This window comes from Brachionichthys hirsutus, chromosome 15 (genome assembly GCF_040956055.1).
Source record: "Brachionichthys hirsutus isolate HB-005 chromosome 15, CSIRO-AGI_Bhir_v1, whole genome shotgun sequence".
In the NCBI taxonomy this organism is placed as follows: domain Eukaryota; kingdom Metazoa; phylum Chordata; class Actinopteri; order Lophiiformes; family Brachionichthyidae; genus Brachionichthys; species Brachionichthys hirsutus.
Genome location: NC_090911.1, coordinates 3096431 through 3113280, shown reverse-complemented (window position 1 = coordinate 3113280; position 16850 = coordinate 3096431). Strand labels below are relative to the sequence as shown.

At 42.9% G+C, this 16850-nt stretch overlaps 1 protein-coding gene across 1 annotated transcript in view; it reads right to left on the bottom strand.

The window, feature by feature from the left end:
* Window positions 1-334: 334 nt before the first annotated feature.
* Window positions 335-16850, bottom strand: part of astn1 (astrotactin 1) — a 212818-nt gene continuing 196302 nt past the window's right edge. Inside the window, exons 20-24 of the mRNA XM_068748822.1 lie at window positions 16096-16247; window positions 7188-7323; window positions 6054-6154; window positions 5129-5312; window positions 335-572 (exon numbers count right to left, since the gene is read on the bottom strand). Coding sequence (XP_068604923.1) covers window positions 335-572; window positions 5129-5312; window positions 6054-6154; window positions 7188-7323; window positions 16096-16247 — 811 coding nt within the window. The remainder of the gene's footprint in view (window positions 573-5128; window positions 5313-6053; window positions 6155-7187; window positions 7324-16095; window positions 16248-16850) is intronic.

Here is a 16850-nt window from a genome sequence, read left to right as displayed (position 1 = left end):
CAAACAGACACCAACCGACAGCAACGAGACAACATTTTCATTCATCCATCAGATTCTCAGGCATTTAAAGGAAAAGGTGTCTCATCATGATGAAATCATGAAGCAGTGAAAGGATCAATAAGGACTGATAACAGGCATAAACACATTTTTACTACGCTGTAAGGGAACAATTCAATGATGAGGTCACATCATTTCATTCCTTTTGTTTAAAATAATGTTGAGCACTTTCTAATGACACCACGACTTTTAAAATGAAAACTGTATTATGTGTCTGCTGTGTTTATAAAATCTCCCTTATTCCTTGACGCTTCTAAATCAAAAGCTCAGAATCATTTTACAGCTCCTTCGGTTCACCATAGTCATTATACATGACGGCGAGCATCTGCTCCTCACAGGCCTTGTGCACATCTGGACCCATGCCTGACCAGTTAAGGCCAAAGGCCTTGGTGTCGGTGTAGCGGCAGGAAAGGAACTTGAGGGACATCCTGCGGAGGCCGATCTTCGGCTCCTGAAGAAGACCCTTACACCACAGGGAGAGTTCATCCAGCTGGGAGAGGATGAGGCCGGCCTTTCTGTTGGAGCAAAAGGAAGATGTGCCATAGTGTGTTTATGTTCCCTTCAAGACCTTCATGTCATACATAAACCGTAAAAGCATCATTACTGCCTTTCGTTCTAACTTTGCAAGCCATCTGTAACACATTCTGATTGTAAAATAAAGTTTGGAAGCTGCAGCAAGAGACTGGCAAAGTTACGTGGAAGTCAACAATGGCAGACTGGATCATTCCACAGGTAAAGCGCTTCATTGCTAACAGGTGGGAGCACCATGACTGAAAGGGGCATCCTCAAAAGGTTCAGCCATTCACAAGCAAAGATGCCGCATGGAGAGAACCTCCACTCTGAGAGGACTCTGCAGGCAGACTGTTCGGTTATTAGCACAAGATCCAAAGCATATAGGTTGTACAAATCAGAACCGCTGGCTCCTGTTGGCCGAAAAGGGAAAAGCCCATTCAGATTTTCCACTGCAGAGTTCAAATCACAGCATTTGCGTGTGCGCGGCTGGAATAGGCATTCATAATGCTGAAAGTTACATGCAGATTTTGAGAAAATATATCCTGATTTCCAGACAACTTTCGAGGAATATTACCAACTAATTTCAGCAAGACAATTTCAAGCCACAAAATTATTCCACTTTCAAAACAGTTAGGGCCATATATATGTATAAAGTTGACAATACATTTGATCCTTCTGAAGATGAAATATCTTATCTTTGTACTTCCTAAATTACAGAGGTTATCAAATAATTGCATTGTGTTTTCATTTATATTTTAATCTTGCAACATTTTTGGGAATTAAGGGTATAGCTTCTATTAAAATAAATACTCCCTTCATTTGTTGTTTAGTCTATTTTAGAAAGTACTGAAACACAAAGTGTACGAAACCCGTTTGTCTTTTCAGAGGTGATATGTAAGTGGTTATGACACGGGCCTTCAGATACACTATGTACAGTCCGTGAATCACATTGTGGCTTTGCTGGACGGCATTGCTTTATGACAGAACATAACCCACCCATCAACCACTGCTTCCTGTCTGTGGGGGCTAAACGTACGCTGCACCGGTACCGGCACATTCCAGTACTGACCCAAAGCACACAGTAGCTGCTGAAGGTCTGGAAAGGAATGATGAAAGTAAAACAGTGGAAGCATTAGTGAATGAAGATGAGGATGGCCAGTAAGAGCTGGTCCTGTGGGGGGAATCAAGGTAATGGACTGCTGTAATATTAGGGAAACTATGAAATGCTTGACCTTGACCTTGTCCGTGGGCCAGCTGAGGAATCCTCTCCATTAGGAACACATAAATACCTCTCAGTGAGTGCAATAAATAACCATCAAGCCCAATAGAGCCTGTTTGACCCTTGTCGTGAAACTCTGTCAAGTATTTGTCTAAAGTAAATTAAAAAAAAGGGCAGCAGGGGAAGATTTTATTCATTCCACAAACACTTTCCCCTCAATCTTCAGCCAAACCAGCACTTCTGCAGCACAGTGTGCCCATTCTGCCAAACCGCAAGTCTGCTGGACGCACCAGAGCCACAGCACATTATACTGTTGAACTGATGACACACCAGCGCACCCCGGCTGCACGACCAGTTCAAGGAAATTCATCACCAGGTGAACAAAGAGCATTTGTCCCTTGCTGTTTCTACCCGTGCGTGGCTCGAATGCGTTCCCTTCTCACATTCAGACCAGTGTCAGCAGATGAATTACCATGCTGCCCAGCTACATGCTTAAATCAGTTTAGTAGAAAGATGCATTATATTTGCCTCCATCATGGAGCTTATGCTTTTGATGGGGTTCTTTGTTTAGCAGGATTATGGAAAAATCGCTGTACGGATCTTTTTGAGAGCGATCCAGATACCAGTCTTGATACAAAACAATCCGGATTTTCCCATTTACTTATAATGGAGTCTTTTTCAAAAAATCTTATCTTGTAAAAACTTAATCCCTAAATCAAAAACTTTTCAATCACATCATCTAATAATAATAATAATAAAATAATATTTATTGGAATGCATGTGTAAGTATACATGTAGATGATTTTTGTTGACTTTTCTGTCACATAAACCAAAACTTAACTGCCGGATGAGCAGTGGAAAATTACAATATGATATATTTAGATTATAACAGTTGCTGTGATAATTCCAATCCGACCGGTACGTTCTATTACAATTACACCTCTGATCAAAAGGAGTGTAAAAACAACAACCCCAGAACATTGTAGACAAAAAGTCCAAGCACAAACACAGCCGGGCCAGGAGGGAGGATTGTCTCGCATCCCGCCCAGAACATGGAGAATTTATAAGAGCCACTGCCTCAGATGTTGGGTCCTCTCCTTCCAACAGCAAGATCTTGTCATTAGGAGAATAAACGTCAAGCTTCAGAGAGACAAACCTTTCACGAGTTTATGGTTTGAGTTAAAATGTCATTCGGTGTTGCAAGAAAAGCCAACAAAAATGTCCTCCAGAGCATGCCAATACATTTCCTCAGCGAGACACGATATGTTTCTAGAAACGGTAGATGTAAAGATCTGCTGCCACAGGAGCGATAAGACCACATTTGCTCATTCGTTTGGTTCCCGGTGGCTCGTATGAGTTTACGCTGAGCAGAGGTTTCATTATCTGCAAAACTGGCTGCTGGAAATCTACTTCATTGTTTGTGACAGAGATTCTAGGAAACATAAAGCTGATTTAGGAACATGATCAAGGGGAGCCTTTAGAGAAGGACGCTCTGCAGAAGTCCTGTCTGGGTGGCATTTAATATCGATCATTACAGGCGGACAATTAAACGGAATCTAATCACCATCCAAACAACACTTTTTGTTTTTTTCACGATTATCCAGGCGACTAAAGGCTTTAAATCTGAATACATTTCTCCAAACGCATCATTAATAGTTCTTTTTCCGAAACAAGCACCTACTTCATCATTCAGACAGTTATAACTCCTACTCCATTGTTAATTATGCCACCCCAGGTAAAACCAGTCATGCCAGCCATGTAGCTGCCAACAACACTTTTGTTCATGCGGTTTTTGGGAATGCTAAGCTTTCAACGAATAATAAGCAGTAGAGAGAGGATGTGTAGTAAATGTCGAATTTGAGTGAAAGTGGATTCTTTACTGTCTGAAAAGATTTGGCTGTAAAATCTTTTGATTACGAGATCCAGACTATTTACTATTACGTATTAAGGATGAACAAGACCAAGAGGAATATTTCACAAAACAAATGGAAGAAAGAGGATTAAACCTTGATGAATTTGTTGGAATGTGGAATAAACATATTCCATGCTATAGCAGCCTGAGCATGCTGTGGTAACCGAGTTCATACAATTTAAAATATTACAGAACATAATCCTCTTCCATAATATTCATGCTCACCAAGACTCAATGAGAAAGCCCAGATTGGTTTTAAGATGTTCAGCTGAGTGGAAACGATGAACGCTGATCAGGAACAGAGTGTTTGATGCTGCAGGGAAGCGATCAGCAGGGAACCGGCAGGACCATTAACCGTTCTGCCCCTCTGACGATGGGAACAAGCAGCACAACGCTGCACTTCAGCTGTTTGTGTACTTCTTTCCTCACACCAAACGAGATACACAGGAAAATCTGATGTGCATGTGATGCCTTGATTAACACGAAGTGTTTATACTTCCTTCCCAGGATCACGCCTCACCTTAAAAGCACGCGTTTTCCACATTTCCATCTCTGAGGAGCTTTTGAATTTAATCACCCCTCCCTTTAACTAAATTGGGTGGTTGTTAATCTAAGTGTATTTTAATGGAACACTTCAGAAGCAACTCCCTCAATTACATCAACTCTTTCCAGCACTATTAAAAAGGGCATTTTGGGAGGAGAAACCCACAGGCAGAGAGAGAATTAGGATTAACCAGCTTTACCTGGCAAAGTGAAACCGTGCACCATAGATTGACATTTATATGTATATTTTATGTCGGTCAAGAGGCTCTGCTCAGCATGAAGCTCAAATCTGACAGCATGGATCCTTATCCGTAACTTGGAGGGGTTGAGGAGGGTATTTGGAGTAAGAGGCTTTTACCATGGAGACTTGGCTATGTGCTCAAAATAAGGTGATGAAGAACAAACTGCAGCTCGCTCTACGTGTTTTGTGTTATAAAGAAGAAGCCCCCCCCCCCCCCCCCCAATTTCAGGACAAATGAAATGCAATGAATTAGAAAGCAGCTTCACAGGGTGACATCGGAGAAGGTGTTTAGACTCAACGGCAGGAGAAGATACATGGACGTAGTGAGGGAGGACATGAGAGTGGCTGGTGTTGGGGAGGACGATGCAAAGGACAGGGTGAAGTGGAGAAGGTTGGGTTGCTGTGGCGACCCCTCACGGGACGAGCCGAAAGAAAAGGAAGAATCAAGCTAAAGTTGATGATCAATCGGCTGGGAGAACCACTTATTTCTATTCTGACGCTACTCAACCACATGTAGGGACAATAAAACAACAAATAGAACTAAATGTAAAATGTTTGACACTCTCATTTTATCTGTCAAATGCTGTAAACTGTCTCATTGAGAGACCTACATTCTATCTTTAGCCGTCAAAGAGCACTGTACCTGGGCCCGAGCTCATCCTCGCACCTCCAGGTGAACTCCCCAAAGCTCTCGTAGCGCTGGTTGTAGTGGTGGAGCACGCGGTGCAGCGTGGGCGCGCCCAGGTCCATCAGAGTGTTGTAGGCCGTCTGCTGCTCCTTCCCACTGGTGTAACCGTTGAACAGATTATAGATCTTATCGGATATTTCTGAAATGAGAAGCATAGTCAAAGAAAAATGTCACCGACAGCAAGTATGAAGCATGTGAGCCTTAATACGGAGTCAGATGAGAAGCTGTTATACACCTCATCCTACGTAACAAGAATATATATATCTGTGTTTCTGTATTAAATATGACATTTGTATGGTCATTAATACAAATGATCTTATTGATTGTATTATTCAACAACACGTTGGAGCTCCAGAGCTGCTGTTCATGCTTGATGCTCTGTGCTCTCTATTAGAGGGTGTGTGTTCCCGTTCTATTGCAGTTTAGATTACTATGACATTAACAGATTTCTCTATGGGGAAAATGGGAAGTCACTTTTGTCATGGCTTATCAGAAGAGTAACTTATCCACCTGAAAAAAAAAAAAATCGATTTCAGACCATTAATAGAATCCCAGAAATTAAAATCAACGGCTGAAGCCAGGAGCTTCACACTTCACCAGCTGAAGCAATGTCTCAATGGCTGGTTCAAACTGGTAGCAAGATCTGCAATAACCTCTGAGCTTCAAATCTCTCACTGGGGAAGATAAAAAGTTTCTTTCCTTGTGGGTCATGATGAATGATGAACATTTCTGCTTCATCAAACCCGATGTCAAACGTGTTTGGTATCAAACTCTGCATCCGAGCATTCGGTCTGTCTCTGTGAGACAACATGTGTCCTGAATGCTTCAGCAAAAGCACAATTCGGATGTCTGACTAGATTCTGTGTCTCTCTCTCCTCACCTTGTGCTTTGACGTCATCCACAGTCGGACATGGAGTTTTAATGGTAACCTCGCTTGGGCTGGAACGACGACCTGTGTTGTCTACTGCCCACAGCCGGAACCTAATCACACGCACACGCACGCACGCACGCACACACACCCACACACACAGCAGCATCAGCAGGAATATTTCATGCAGCTGTTAATCCAATTAGGACCCCTTGTTGCAAGACTGATAATGATTGCATCAACAATAATTTAACTGAATAAATACCGCCACCTAGTGAGAAAAGCACAAACTACATCCAACTTCAGTGTCAACAACTTTAATGCAGTATGAATATACAATTGTATTACAAATAATTGGACAGCACTGAACACACATGCAGAGTTCAGTGAAAGAGCAGAAGACATTAAACCCTTTGCATTTTCTTCAAAGACTGACTTGCGTGCAGCTGCAGACTGTTTTTTGTGTCAGTGCACGTTTGCCTGTAGAGTGCACCGATCTTCACAACAATGAAATGCATGGCGTGCCGTGCCCTGGAGGCAGAGATGACACCTCGGCTTGGAGAGATGAATGAGCTGCCAGACAGGATAGATGGGGAGGGGGGGGGCAGGTGTAGCTGCTCGTTCAGCTGACATCACAACCGTTTGAAGAGGCTCCGTCTCCTGGGCCTCATGAACCCTATTTTTTCTTCCCTATTGTTTTGATCATATTCTCTGTTCTGCTGTGACGCCTTCTTTCATCTCTCTCTCTCTCTCTCACTCTCTCTCTCTCTCTCTCTCCCATTGCTCTTCTTGGTTCTCCACTCCAGACTTTGTTTCTACATCTGTATTTCTTTTGTCACACCTTATTCATTTTTTTTCTCAACACAATGCACGTGGTTTTGATCCTGACATGCTATCTGCAAGGTAAAAGTCAGCATGTCATGGAAAACATCTGAGCATCTGGTGTCTGCGTCTCTCTCTCTCTCTCTCTCTACTTTCTGTATTATAGAAGTATCGGATCGGGACTCGGCATCAGTATCTGGACGATTTACTGGACCTGCAATGTTAACAAGCTCGACTGAGCTGATGGTTTTATTAACATAAATCTGTCTGAAATAGCAAGGCCAGTTTAGTTTACAAGCTCATGATTTTATAAAAGCAACTTACATGTATGTTGTATCAGGCTCCAGACAGCGAATGATCATGCTGACGGAGGAGGACAACAGGTCGGGGATGTCTCCTAACATCACACACGGAGATCTCGCCCCAGACAGGATGTCATCCACAAAGCTCAAAAGGGTCTCTGTGGCAAAGAGAGAGACATTTCATTGAGAGGGAACAATTCAACCAGAGTCAACCACGGCCAGGAACGCTTCTGTCACACATCAGGAGGCCACAGAGTGTCTGCTTAGGGTTGTAAATGTCTTTGTCCTTGAAACTATAGTCTTGATTTCTTGCCATTTTCTTTTATACATTCTCTAATAAGAATGACTTTGCATCCAAAATCCTCAATACAAAAAAAAAAGTATAGATATATTTATTTATGACGCCTTCTTGATCTTTTTAAAAACTGCTTTGAGGTACGGTAAATATCTCTGTGATAAACTACAGTGGCTGGCCTGATGCCAACATTTGAAAGGACAAATTAACAGCAATCTACGAAGCACCACAAACACACAACTTAACAAAATGTTAAAACAGAGGCGTGCGACCCACACATGCACTATGAGATCTTGAGGCCTGTCCAAGAAAGGGGCTCACAGCACGTTTGCTATCAAAATGAGAAGCATTCAGTTAACTCAGTAAACGTAGCAGATGCAGACGGATGCTGCAGGATGCTTTCTCTGCAGAGAAGGCCACAACCCAGAACCAAATACCGTAATAGAAAAGGATTCCAGTAATGAAACTCAAATGTGTAAATGTAATTCATTAGTAAGGCTGCAGGGGGCTGGAGTCTGTCCCATCTGACGTTGGATGTGAGGCACGGTTCACCTTGGATAAGTCACGAGGTCATCGCAGCGCAGCACAGAGAGACCAACAACCAACCACACTCACATCCATTTAGAGCACCATATTGTTGCTGCGTAGAGGAAGCCTGAGAACCTGAACCCACATTATACATGGCAGAACATGATAACTCAATCGTTTTATATATATATTTAGGAATTGTGTATCTGGACATAAAAACAACAATGTATGCACATTTTAATGCTTCTCCAGATCGCAATATAAACTGCAGAATGCAATTTTAGATTCAAATATTGGTGTTAGCTGTTAGTGGATGTCCGATCTTTTGTATACTCGCCTACCAAACACACGGCTGAGCCTCTGACTTTAGAGAAACCCCACTCTCCTCCATCCTGCTCCTCTCCCATCACCTCCGCCTCTTTCCTGCTCCCCGTGTTTTCCCAGCTGTCCCTGAGTATATCAGAGTGTGCCTTTCACTGCAAGGGGAAAATCCCTCTGCTTGGAATAGTCGTGTTTCTCTGTGTGTGTAAAGGCGTGTGAAGTGATGGGCTGCTCTGAGGTGGTCGGTTTTTTACCCTCCGCAACACAAGCAGTGCCTGTCTGTGTGTATTTCTATACTACGTGTGTGTGTGTGTGTGAAGTGTTGGTGGTCACCTGTCCGTTTCCTCTGCAGCCTCGTGTGTGCTTGCATGTCTGTGTGAACGCGTGTGCTGCGCGTGTGAGGTGGTCATCGATGTCTTCCCTGTTGACTCTGGCCTGCATCACCAGCTGGTAAACAGAACCCAAGTGCCATGGAGTCACAGGGAGAGAGCCTGAGGAGGTGTTGGCCTAGCGCAGAGGCTGACAGGCGAGCGAATGATAGGAGCAGCGCTGCAGATGTAAATGAAAAGTGACATTGGGATCCCTTGCACCATTTAGCATATTAATTGCTGTTTGGAATATCTGTGTAGCGTGTAAGTTGAGGCCTAAAAGGAAACAGTGTTCGAAACCTCACCTGGGATCACAGTTTGGAAATATGTTTCGGAATTCACTCAATTTCAGAGCAGGTTGGGTTCTAAATGGGATTTTGCCACCACACACACTTAAGGCCTGTCAAAGCATCTCAACATTAGCTACTCAGACTACTTTAGACATGTTAATGTGACTACTTCATTCATCAGGCTTACCAGAATGGTCTTAAACTGCAGGCCTGATCAAGGTTAAAACACACAGTGCTAATAAAACAGATTCTCCTTTCTACAAGCAAACAGGCACAGATATTTATTTTTGTGGTTGAAAACACAACTCTGATAAATTCAAATGAAAACAGTATGAGGTCGAGTTATTCAATGGTTTACCTCATTCAATTTATTACATATGCCAAGGAATATATTTAAACCCATCTTTCATTTCCTTGTTGATTTGTATGTAAGAGGGATTATGCAAAAACTACTTCAATACAAACCAGCCCTCCTTGTTAGGAGGGCTGGTTTTGGTCCAGAACAGATCCTAGCCTCTATTAAGGACATTAAAATGTGCTCGTTCAGAGGGTAAACTTGTTTAAGTCAGGGCAGCATGGTGGAACCGTGGTGAGCATCTCACAGGAAGACACTCTTGGCTTTGGACCCTGGCCTCAGCCTTTTAGTTTGGAGTTCTTTACTCATAGCTTTGTCTAACTGCTTCCTGTGATTTTGGAGTTTGTCTTTTTGTTATTTGCTGGAGTTGGTAGAAAATCTGTCAAGAAAATCTGTCATGTCTGATCTCCCGATGCTGAGTCAGCACTGCATTCTCACATCTCTGTCTTTTCTCTTGTAAAGTGGTGCAGAAGCAGGAGGAGCCTGATCACAAAAGACGCTCCAAGAAGCCCTTGCTTAAACAGAGCAGAGCATTGGTGCAAATGTGTTTTTCTGAAAGCAAGAAAAACAATTTTATGATGAGAGGAATGCTTTGTGTGGGTGGCCTGCTGGTGAGAAAAACACAATGTCGAGAATAAATAGCTTGGTCAGAGGAGATGCCGCACCGTGAACACTGTGTTCTGCCATGGTATTTATGGACATGGGTCAGCACCAAAGTGATAAAAAAAAAGAAAGATTTCATCTCATATCGATTAATGAAAAACAGCTGATAAGATGAACTTGTATACCCGTTTGGCTGCTTTGTATCTACGATTGACAAAAAGAGAACTGTTCAGTTGGAGCGTGACATCCAGCGCATGCAGCGAGTGAGAGAAGAGCATCCGCACGTCATCTTTTCAAGCAGCTTCCTGCATATCTTGGCTTATTGTTCAACAGAGACCGCTAGCGATCGTCGTTATTCAGATGTTGTAATATTTCATTTATTTATCTTCTTCTGAACCGAACCGAGTTGTTGTGCCGCCTGGGCCTAACCGTTACACACTGCAGCGTTGGATGCTGGCCTCGTCTGAAGAGCTTTTCAAAGTTCCCCACATTGCCTGCTTTACATTTGCTGAGCTGAAATGAGGCACAAAAATAAATTGATGTCATTTATGCAGAGCAGATTACAGATTGGATCAAACCTACAGCTGAATGACATTTTGAATCAAAAAAGGAAAACGAAATGTGTCATTGTCTCCTGTGCTATCTGCTTCTCCCACCCTGTTTTTCCATGTCCTGCAGAGTGGGCGTGGCCGCGGGAGCGTCGGCTGAACACCTGGAGAGACACCTGCCAGTCATTGGCCATTTAGAATTGTTTGCTTTGAAGACCCTGTGTGTTGACTCTGTGTTGCCAGATTATTGCCAACTCGTCTCTTTCTCTAATTCAAGTGCTTATGCCTTTTCTTCGACGACAACTTTGTTTTGGCAAAGTTTTTTATTCCCATTTTTCCAGTGCCTGCCTGCTGTGTATTTTGTAGTCTAACATTTTTGTGTGTGTTCATTGTGTGCAGGCAGGCTGGAACGGGTGGAGAAAAGTATCAGGTGTGCTCTGTGATAGGAGAGTGTCAGTGAGGATGAAGGGAAAGGTCTACAAGGCAGTGGTGAGGACAGCCATGATGGACGGCTTAGAGACAGTGGCTCTGAGGAAAAGACAGGAGGCGGAGCTAGAAGTGGAGGAGATGAAGATGCTGAGGTTCTCCTTGGGAGTGAGCAGGTTGGAGAGGATTAGAAATGAGACAATAAGAGGGACAGTGAAGGTTAGACGTTTTGGAGACAAGGTCAGAGAGACCAGACTTTGATGGTCTGGACATGTCCAGAGGAGAGACGGGGACTATATCGGTAGAAGGATGCTGAGGATGGAACTGCCAGGGAACAGGGCTAGAGGTCGACCCAGGAGAAGATACATGGACGTAGTGAGGGAGGACATGAGAGTGGCTGGTGTTGGGGAGGACGATGCAAAGGACAGGGTGAAGTGGAGGACGTTGGGTTGCTGTGGCGACCCCTCACGGGAAAAGAAAGTACAGTAGTCGTCGTACTATTTTTTTGTGTTTTCCCGGGACCTCCGCCAGTCCAAGAATTAGCAGTATAGTTTTTGTTTTGTGATTTCTGTTATTCTGTATTTGCCGTTGCGAATTTATGGGTCAGGTGTTTTGGCCGAACTTTTATTCGTGCCTCCGTCTCTGCATTCTGGGGTCCACCAGTTCGATCATTCAAGCCCCTGATATCCAAGCGGAACTCCTGGGAAGAGTCACATTCTGAACAGTTCAGAATGTGGGGGGGGGGGGGGGAACACACTGAAGTGTGTGTCCTCCCCCCGCCAGGCACGGAAGGTCAGAATCTGTGCAGCGAGACAGGATGACACACGACGGACACACAGTTTGCAGAGACCCAGTTCTCGAAGCGGAGAGCGACGACTCTGAGGAACTTGTCATTCAGCTGGAGTTGTTTACCCTCAACATTCTTCAAGTATGATTGGTTGGAAAATTCGGGATTGCCAGGAGAATGATATGAGTTATGGGGTGTTTCATCCTTTGAAGTTCTGCCTGCTGTCATCAGTTCAGCTACACAGACGCCTACCCTTAGTGTGCGTGTGTGTGAGTGTGTTTGTGTGTATTTTGAATATTCCAGCTCACCCATTGCTGTTTTTCTCTGCCTCTTAATGGAGACAGAAAGTTGCATATCTCAGTTAGATTTTGACTATTTATTCATCTGCAGAAACTCACATTGTGATTTATTACATTTTCTGATCAATGACTCTTAAAATAATACAAAATATGATGATTAAATTTGTTTCAATTTAAGTACAGTTTGTCTAAAATGCTAAATTGCTCATGTTTTTTTTTTAAAGTGGATCCCTTCATTCTTCAAGGTTGTTTGTGTGTCGGTGAGTGTTGGAAACATTAGCTGTCGAGATATGGAACTATTAGAACCACATAGTGCTTAACTTGTGCCACTGAAAATGAGAAACAAAACCCTGAACAAAATGCAACTTCCATAAATCATGATTCCTTATTTACTCCACAGGCCTTGATGTAAGCAGATTCATTTAGGAACAACGTTCCTTCTAATAAACTACAGCATCTCTCTCACAAGAAAAAGTGGTTCAGGAGATGGCTGGCCAGAGTGAAATTGATCATCTTCAAAGAGCGTCCTCCAACTCTTTCAATGTTTACACATCAGACTTTCTTTTGAACCGACTTCTCTGGCGTCAAACTGAAAATGATTCTCCTCAACTTCATGACAACATGAAATAAAACGAGCAAAAAAATTGTCAATTTCAGTCCTGTGTGTAGGGGCGACAGTGGCGCGGTGGTTGAGAGGGTCGTCCTACGACTGAGAGGTTGGCGGTTCGATCCCCGGCTCAGGCGCATGTGTACACTGTCGTTGTGTCCTTTGGCAAGATGCATTGCCTGGGTGCATGTGCACGCTGCGACCAGCGGCAGTTCAAACTGCTGTAAACCAAATTGCCCTCCAAGGGACAGATTAATAAGGTATTATTATTACTAACTGTTTATTACATGTGCAGATCCGTCTGATGCCAGCAGAGGGACTGGCAGATGAGTCGTTACCGTCCGGTTGAGGTGCTGGACAGTTTGAGAAGTCATGAACGTGCACGTCTGAACACTTAAAGTTAAACCCTCTTGACTCGCCTTCGGCAAACCTACTCATTTAGCTGTTTTTTATTTTTGTATTCTGAATATCTATACATCTATACACACACACAGACACACACACACACACACACACAGTAAAAACCACAAAAGCAACATCTGGACTTGGTTGTCTACCTATAGGAACGACACACCACTACCAGCCCACGCCGGCTGGCCGCAGAGGAGACAGCGCTTTCTGTTTACACGATACATCTCCCCAAAAGGAGAAAACCACGGCAATATAATTAATGCAACATTACATTTTTAGAGAGCAATACATTTGTAGAATTCAAAAGCAATGCATCTGACCAAATTGGTAACAGTTGCACTACGAGGGTTTCGTATGTCACCAGCACATTTAGAGGGTGCAACAGCCTGGACGAGGGAACAGCCAATAACGACGTCAGGGAGCGAGAAATCACCTTGAATGCAACGCGACAGCTTGAAACCGAACACAGGGATCAGTGGTTTAAAAGTGAAAGGTCAACATTTTGAATGTTGCTGCTTTCTTTCAGTTCTCCTGCGGATCCCTCTTTCCTTTCCTTCAAAACCTGTCTTGTGAAAGCTAATCTCTTTTGGCCACTTTTGAAGCGCTTTTTGAGGGCTGGTCTGGGCTGTCCATTGTTCGTCTCGCGCTACTAGCATGCCTCCGCTTCGCACTTCAAGTTGGTGTGGAGACACACCAACTTGTCTGATATCGCTGAAACAGTTTTTGCTTCTCTTGCATGTTAAAACAATTTTAACTATTGATCTGACCAGTTATATTTCTGGTCCAGATTCAGTGACAAAGACATCATAGTGCAGATTTCACTTCCAGAACCAACAGTGCCGCTGCTGCTGTGACAACTACTCACCAGTCCGCCGGCCCGTTTTGAAAGTCATGTCTTTTCCTCTTCACTAAAGTTAATTACTTTAACTCTAACTCATCAGCCACAATCAATTTGCTGTGAGTACACCTCTAATCGATGGATATGCTTCTGTTTGACTTGAAATTATGAATCCATGGAAATCATTGTGCAAACTACTTGGGAATTTCAAATAGTTAAGTAGCATAAAACTGTTTTAAAGAGGAGCTACTCCAACGGCAAAACACAGACATCTCAGATGGAATAAGAAACCGGACCTCTGGATGTAATACCACTATCGCATCTCAATGCGCTGTCATGTTTTCAATCTGCGCTTTAAGAGGAAAGTCAGGCTGTAAAATGTTGAAATGTGTTGATACAGTGAAGGAGGCTAATGTAAAAACTAACTGGGATATTCCAACTGCATTTTATTCCATAACCCTCCAGACATTTATACCAGCTGGAATGAGAGAAGTGTAGCCACACAATGGCACCATGTAGTGCAGTGCCCTTAAATTCTGCAAGCACAAAGTCCTGATATCATCTTAAAACTTTAACTTAGAACATATCTGCCGTACTGGTGAAAGACTGATGTTCTTTTTTTCCACCCACACAGTTTATGCACCACCTTTGCTATCCGCGCTTCCTCATAGGGATGAATGAGTATAAAGGGTTTCCCTCCCCAGATATAATGAAAATTACTCTTGAAACTATGGCTCGCATTCTGTATAACAGCAGTATTAAGATGATGCTCATTGCTGTGACTAATGCAGCTTACTCTCTCATTAAGCTACAATATACCTCGGTGCTCCCATGGAACTGCAACAGTCCTCATAATGGATTGGGTCATTATTCTGAAAATTAACTGCCCCTGTTGCAGCTCCTGCTGCTCCGGTGCCTGCTCACGGGACTTCCTTCTTTCAGAGAAAACATGAAGCTTAACAAATCATAACTCATGAGCAAATAATTGAGTATAATCTGCATTAAACTAAGAAAACAAAAAACTGTAAAAATATTTATTGAGGGTTCCAAAATAAGTGGAAAAAGGCTGTTAAGATGTTTCAATCAGTTGTGAATAGACATTTAAGAGACAAAAACAAGATTATTCATTCATGAATCAGTCCAACCAACACACGGAATACTGTAGAGAAACAACTGAGTACTTTATTATTATTATTACTATTATTACTATTATTATTAGTATTATTACTACTACTTTTTTCCACCATCTTGTGGAAGTCTTTAAAAAAGTGAAACTGATCTGAAAGACATTGAGCTAAGTGAGGATAAGATGCCACACAGTCTCTATAATAAAGGGATCAGGGCATCCAAAGTGGAATAAATACATATATTTGTTCTAGATTGATGACTGGCATTGTCATTTCATTTATCGGCTACATGTTTTTTTTATCAACCTGCTGATAAAATATAAGGGACATATTTGCACTGTTACTCTGAACAACCAGAGCAGGATCTTGCAAATACTGAGCAGCTATAGTGAAATGGGCGGGGCTGAGGGCATTGCTCAAGGGCACCTCGGTGGTGGTTGCCTGAAGGAGACCTGCAGTGTAATCAAATGCCTCCCATTTGGACCAGGATGTCTTCCAGCTGGTTCACTTGATAAAACAGATTCAGCTTATTTTAGCCAGATGGCGCTGACAAACTGGGGGATTCGTGGTTTGGGCCAGCATAAATAACGAACACTAGCCAGCAGCTGCCCATGCACACCAAGGCCAATCAACTTATCATTGATATGTAACCCGTCTATGCACACCATAAAACCATCAGTCCGTCTTGCTGGCATGGCGACGTGCCTCACGTTCCAACGGATTCATGGCGGAATTTCTTGCCGAACATGCAGTATGTACACCTGTTTAAATTTCCATGGTTTTCATGATTTTATTGATAAAATAATCATTTTCTAGCCTAAGAAAAATAAAACCGTAAAAAGATAGTAAAAAAGAAATTTCAAAAACACATATACAGTATCGCGCCGCCGTCAGAAGAGCTGCAACGCTCTCATCTGCTGTGCAGTAAACATCATCGCCTTCATCGTCATCATGACTGCACAGCAAATTCATCATCATCTTCTTGAGTACCCCGCTCTGCTCTCACATATTACTTGTACATAAGAGAATTAATTCTCAATTGACTAAATTGGTTAAATAAAGGTTAAATAAATAAACTAAAGCCAAAAAAAAAAACTCTTGACAAAGGCAGCTCAGGACTGACATACCTGTCTCCACTTTGGAGTGGTCAGTCCTCTCTGTCACCTTCTCCTGGCTGATGAGGTAATCAACAATCCTCACACCGATTGGAGGCTCAGTGTGGTTCCACTCCATGATGACCAATGAGCTGCTGGGCTCATAGGTGTAGGAAAGTTTCAACCTGGCAACAGAGGCAGAGATGCAAAATCAGGCCAGAGTGAAATATGTTGCCGCTAAACTGGTCTCATTTCTGCAATGTGGAGAAACCCGCTCACTAACAACAACATTTTGTACTTCTGTCATCAGGAAATGTCTGATTTGTTTCCAGCAGCTGTTTGCTGCATTGAGAGACACTTCTACAGATGTTTTAATGCTAACAAATCAATACACCAGCTTATTTCACCGATTAGCACACCAAACCTGTACAAACTAGAAAGACAATCAGCGATTGCAGACCCTCGCCTCCAATAGACTATTGGATCTTGTGAGACAGTAAACAGGGCTTCCGGATCAAAGGGGCCAAACCTGCACTAGCTTGTTGCTCCGGAACGGGAAAAGATACAACTACAACTGTAACATATATGAAACTAGAATGAACTACGAGTGTGCACACCAAATCTGAAGTCTCTAGCTCCAAAATTGAGGTCAGGATGGACTCCGTAAAAATGCCGATTTTAGAACGAATATTAGCTCTCAGATCCGGATTGTGATCCGGATCCGGCCGAAATTAGTCACGGTCATAGACCTTTAAGGAGTACTTATGTGTGATTTCTTTCAGATCCAT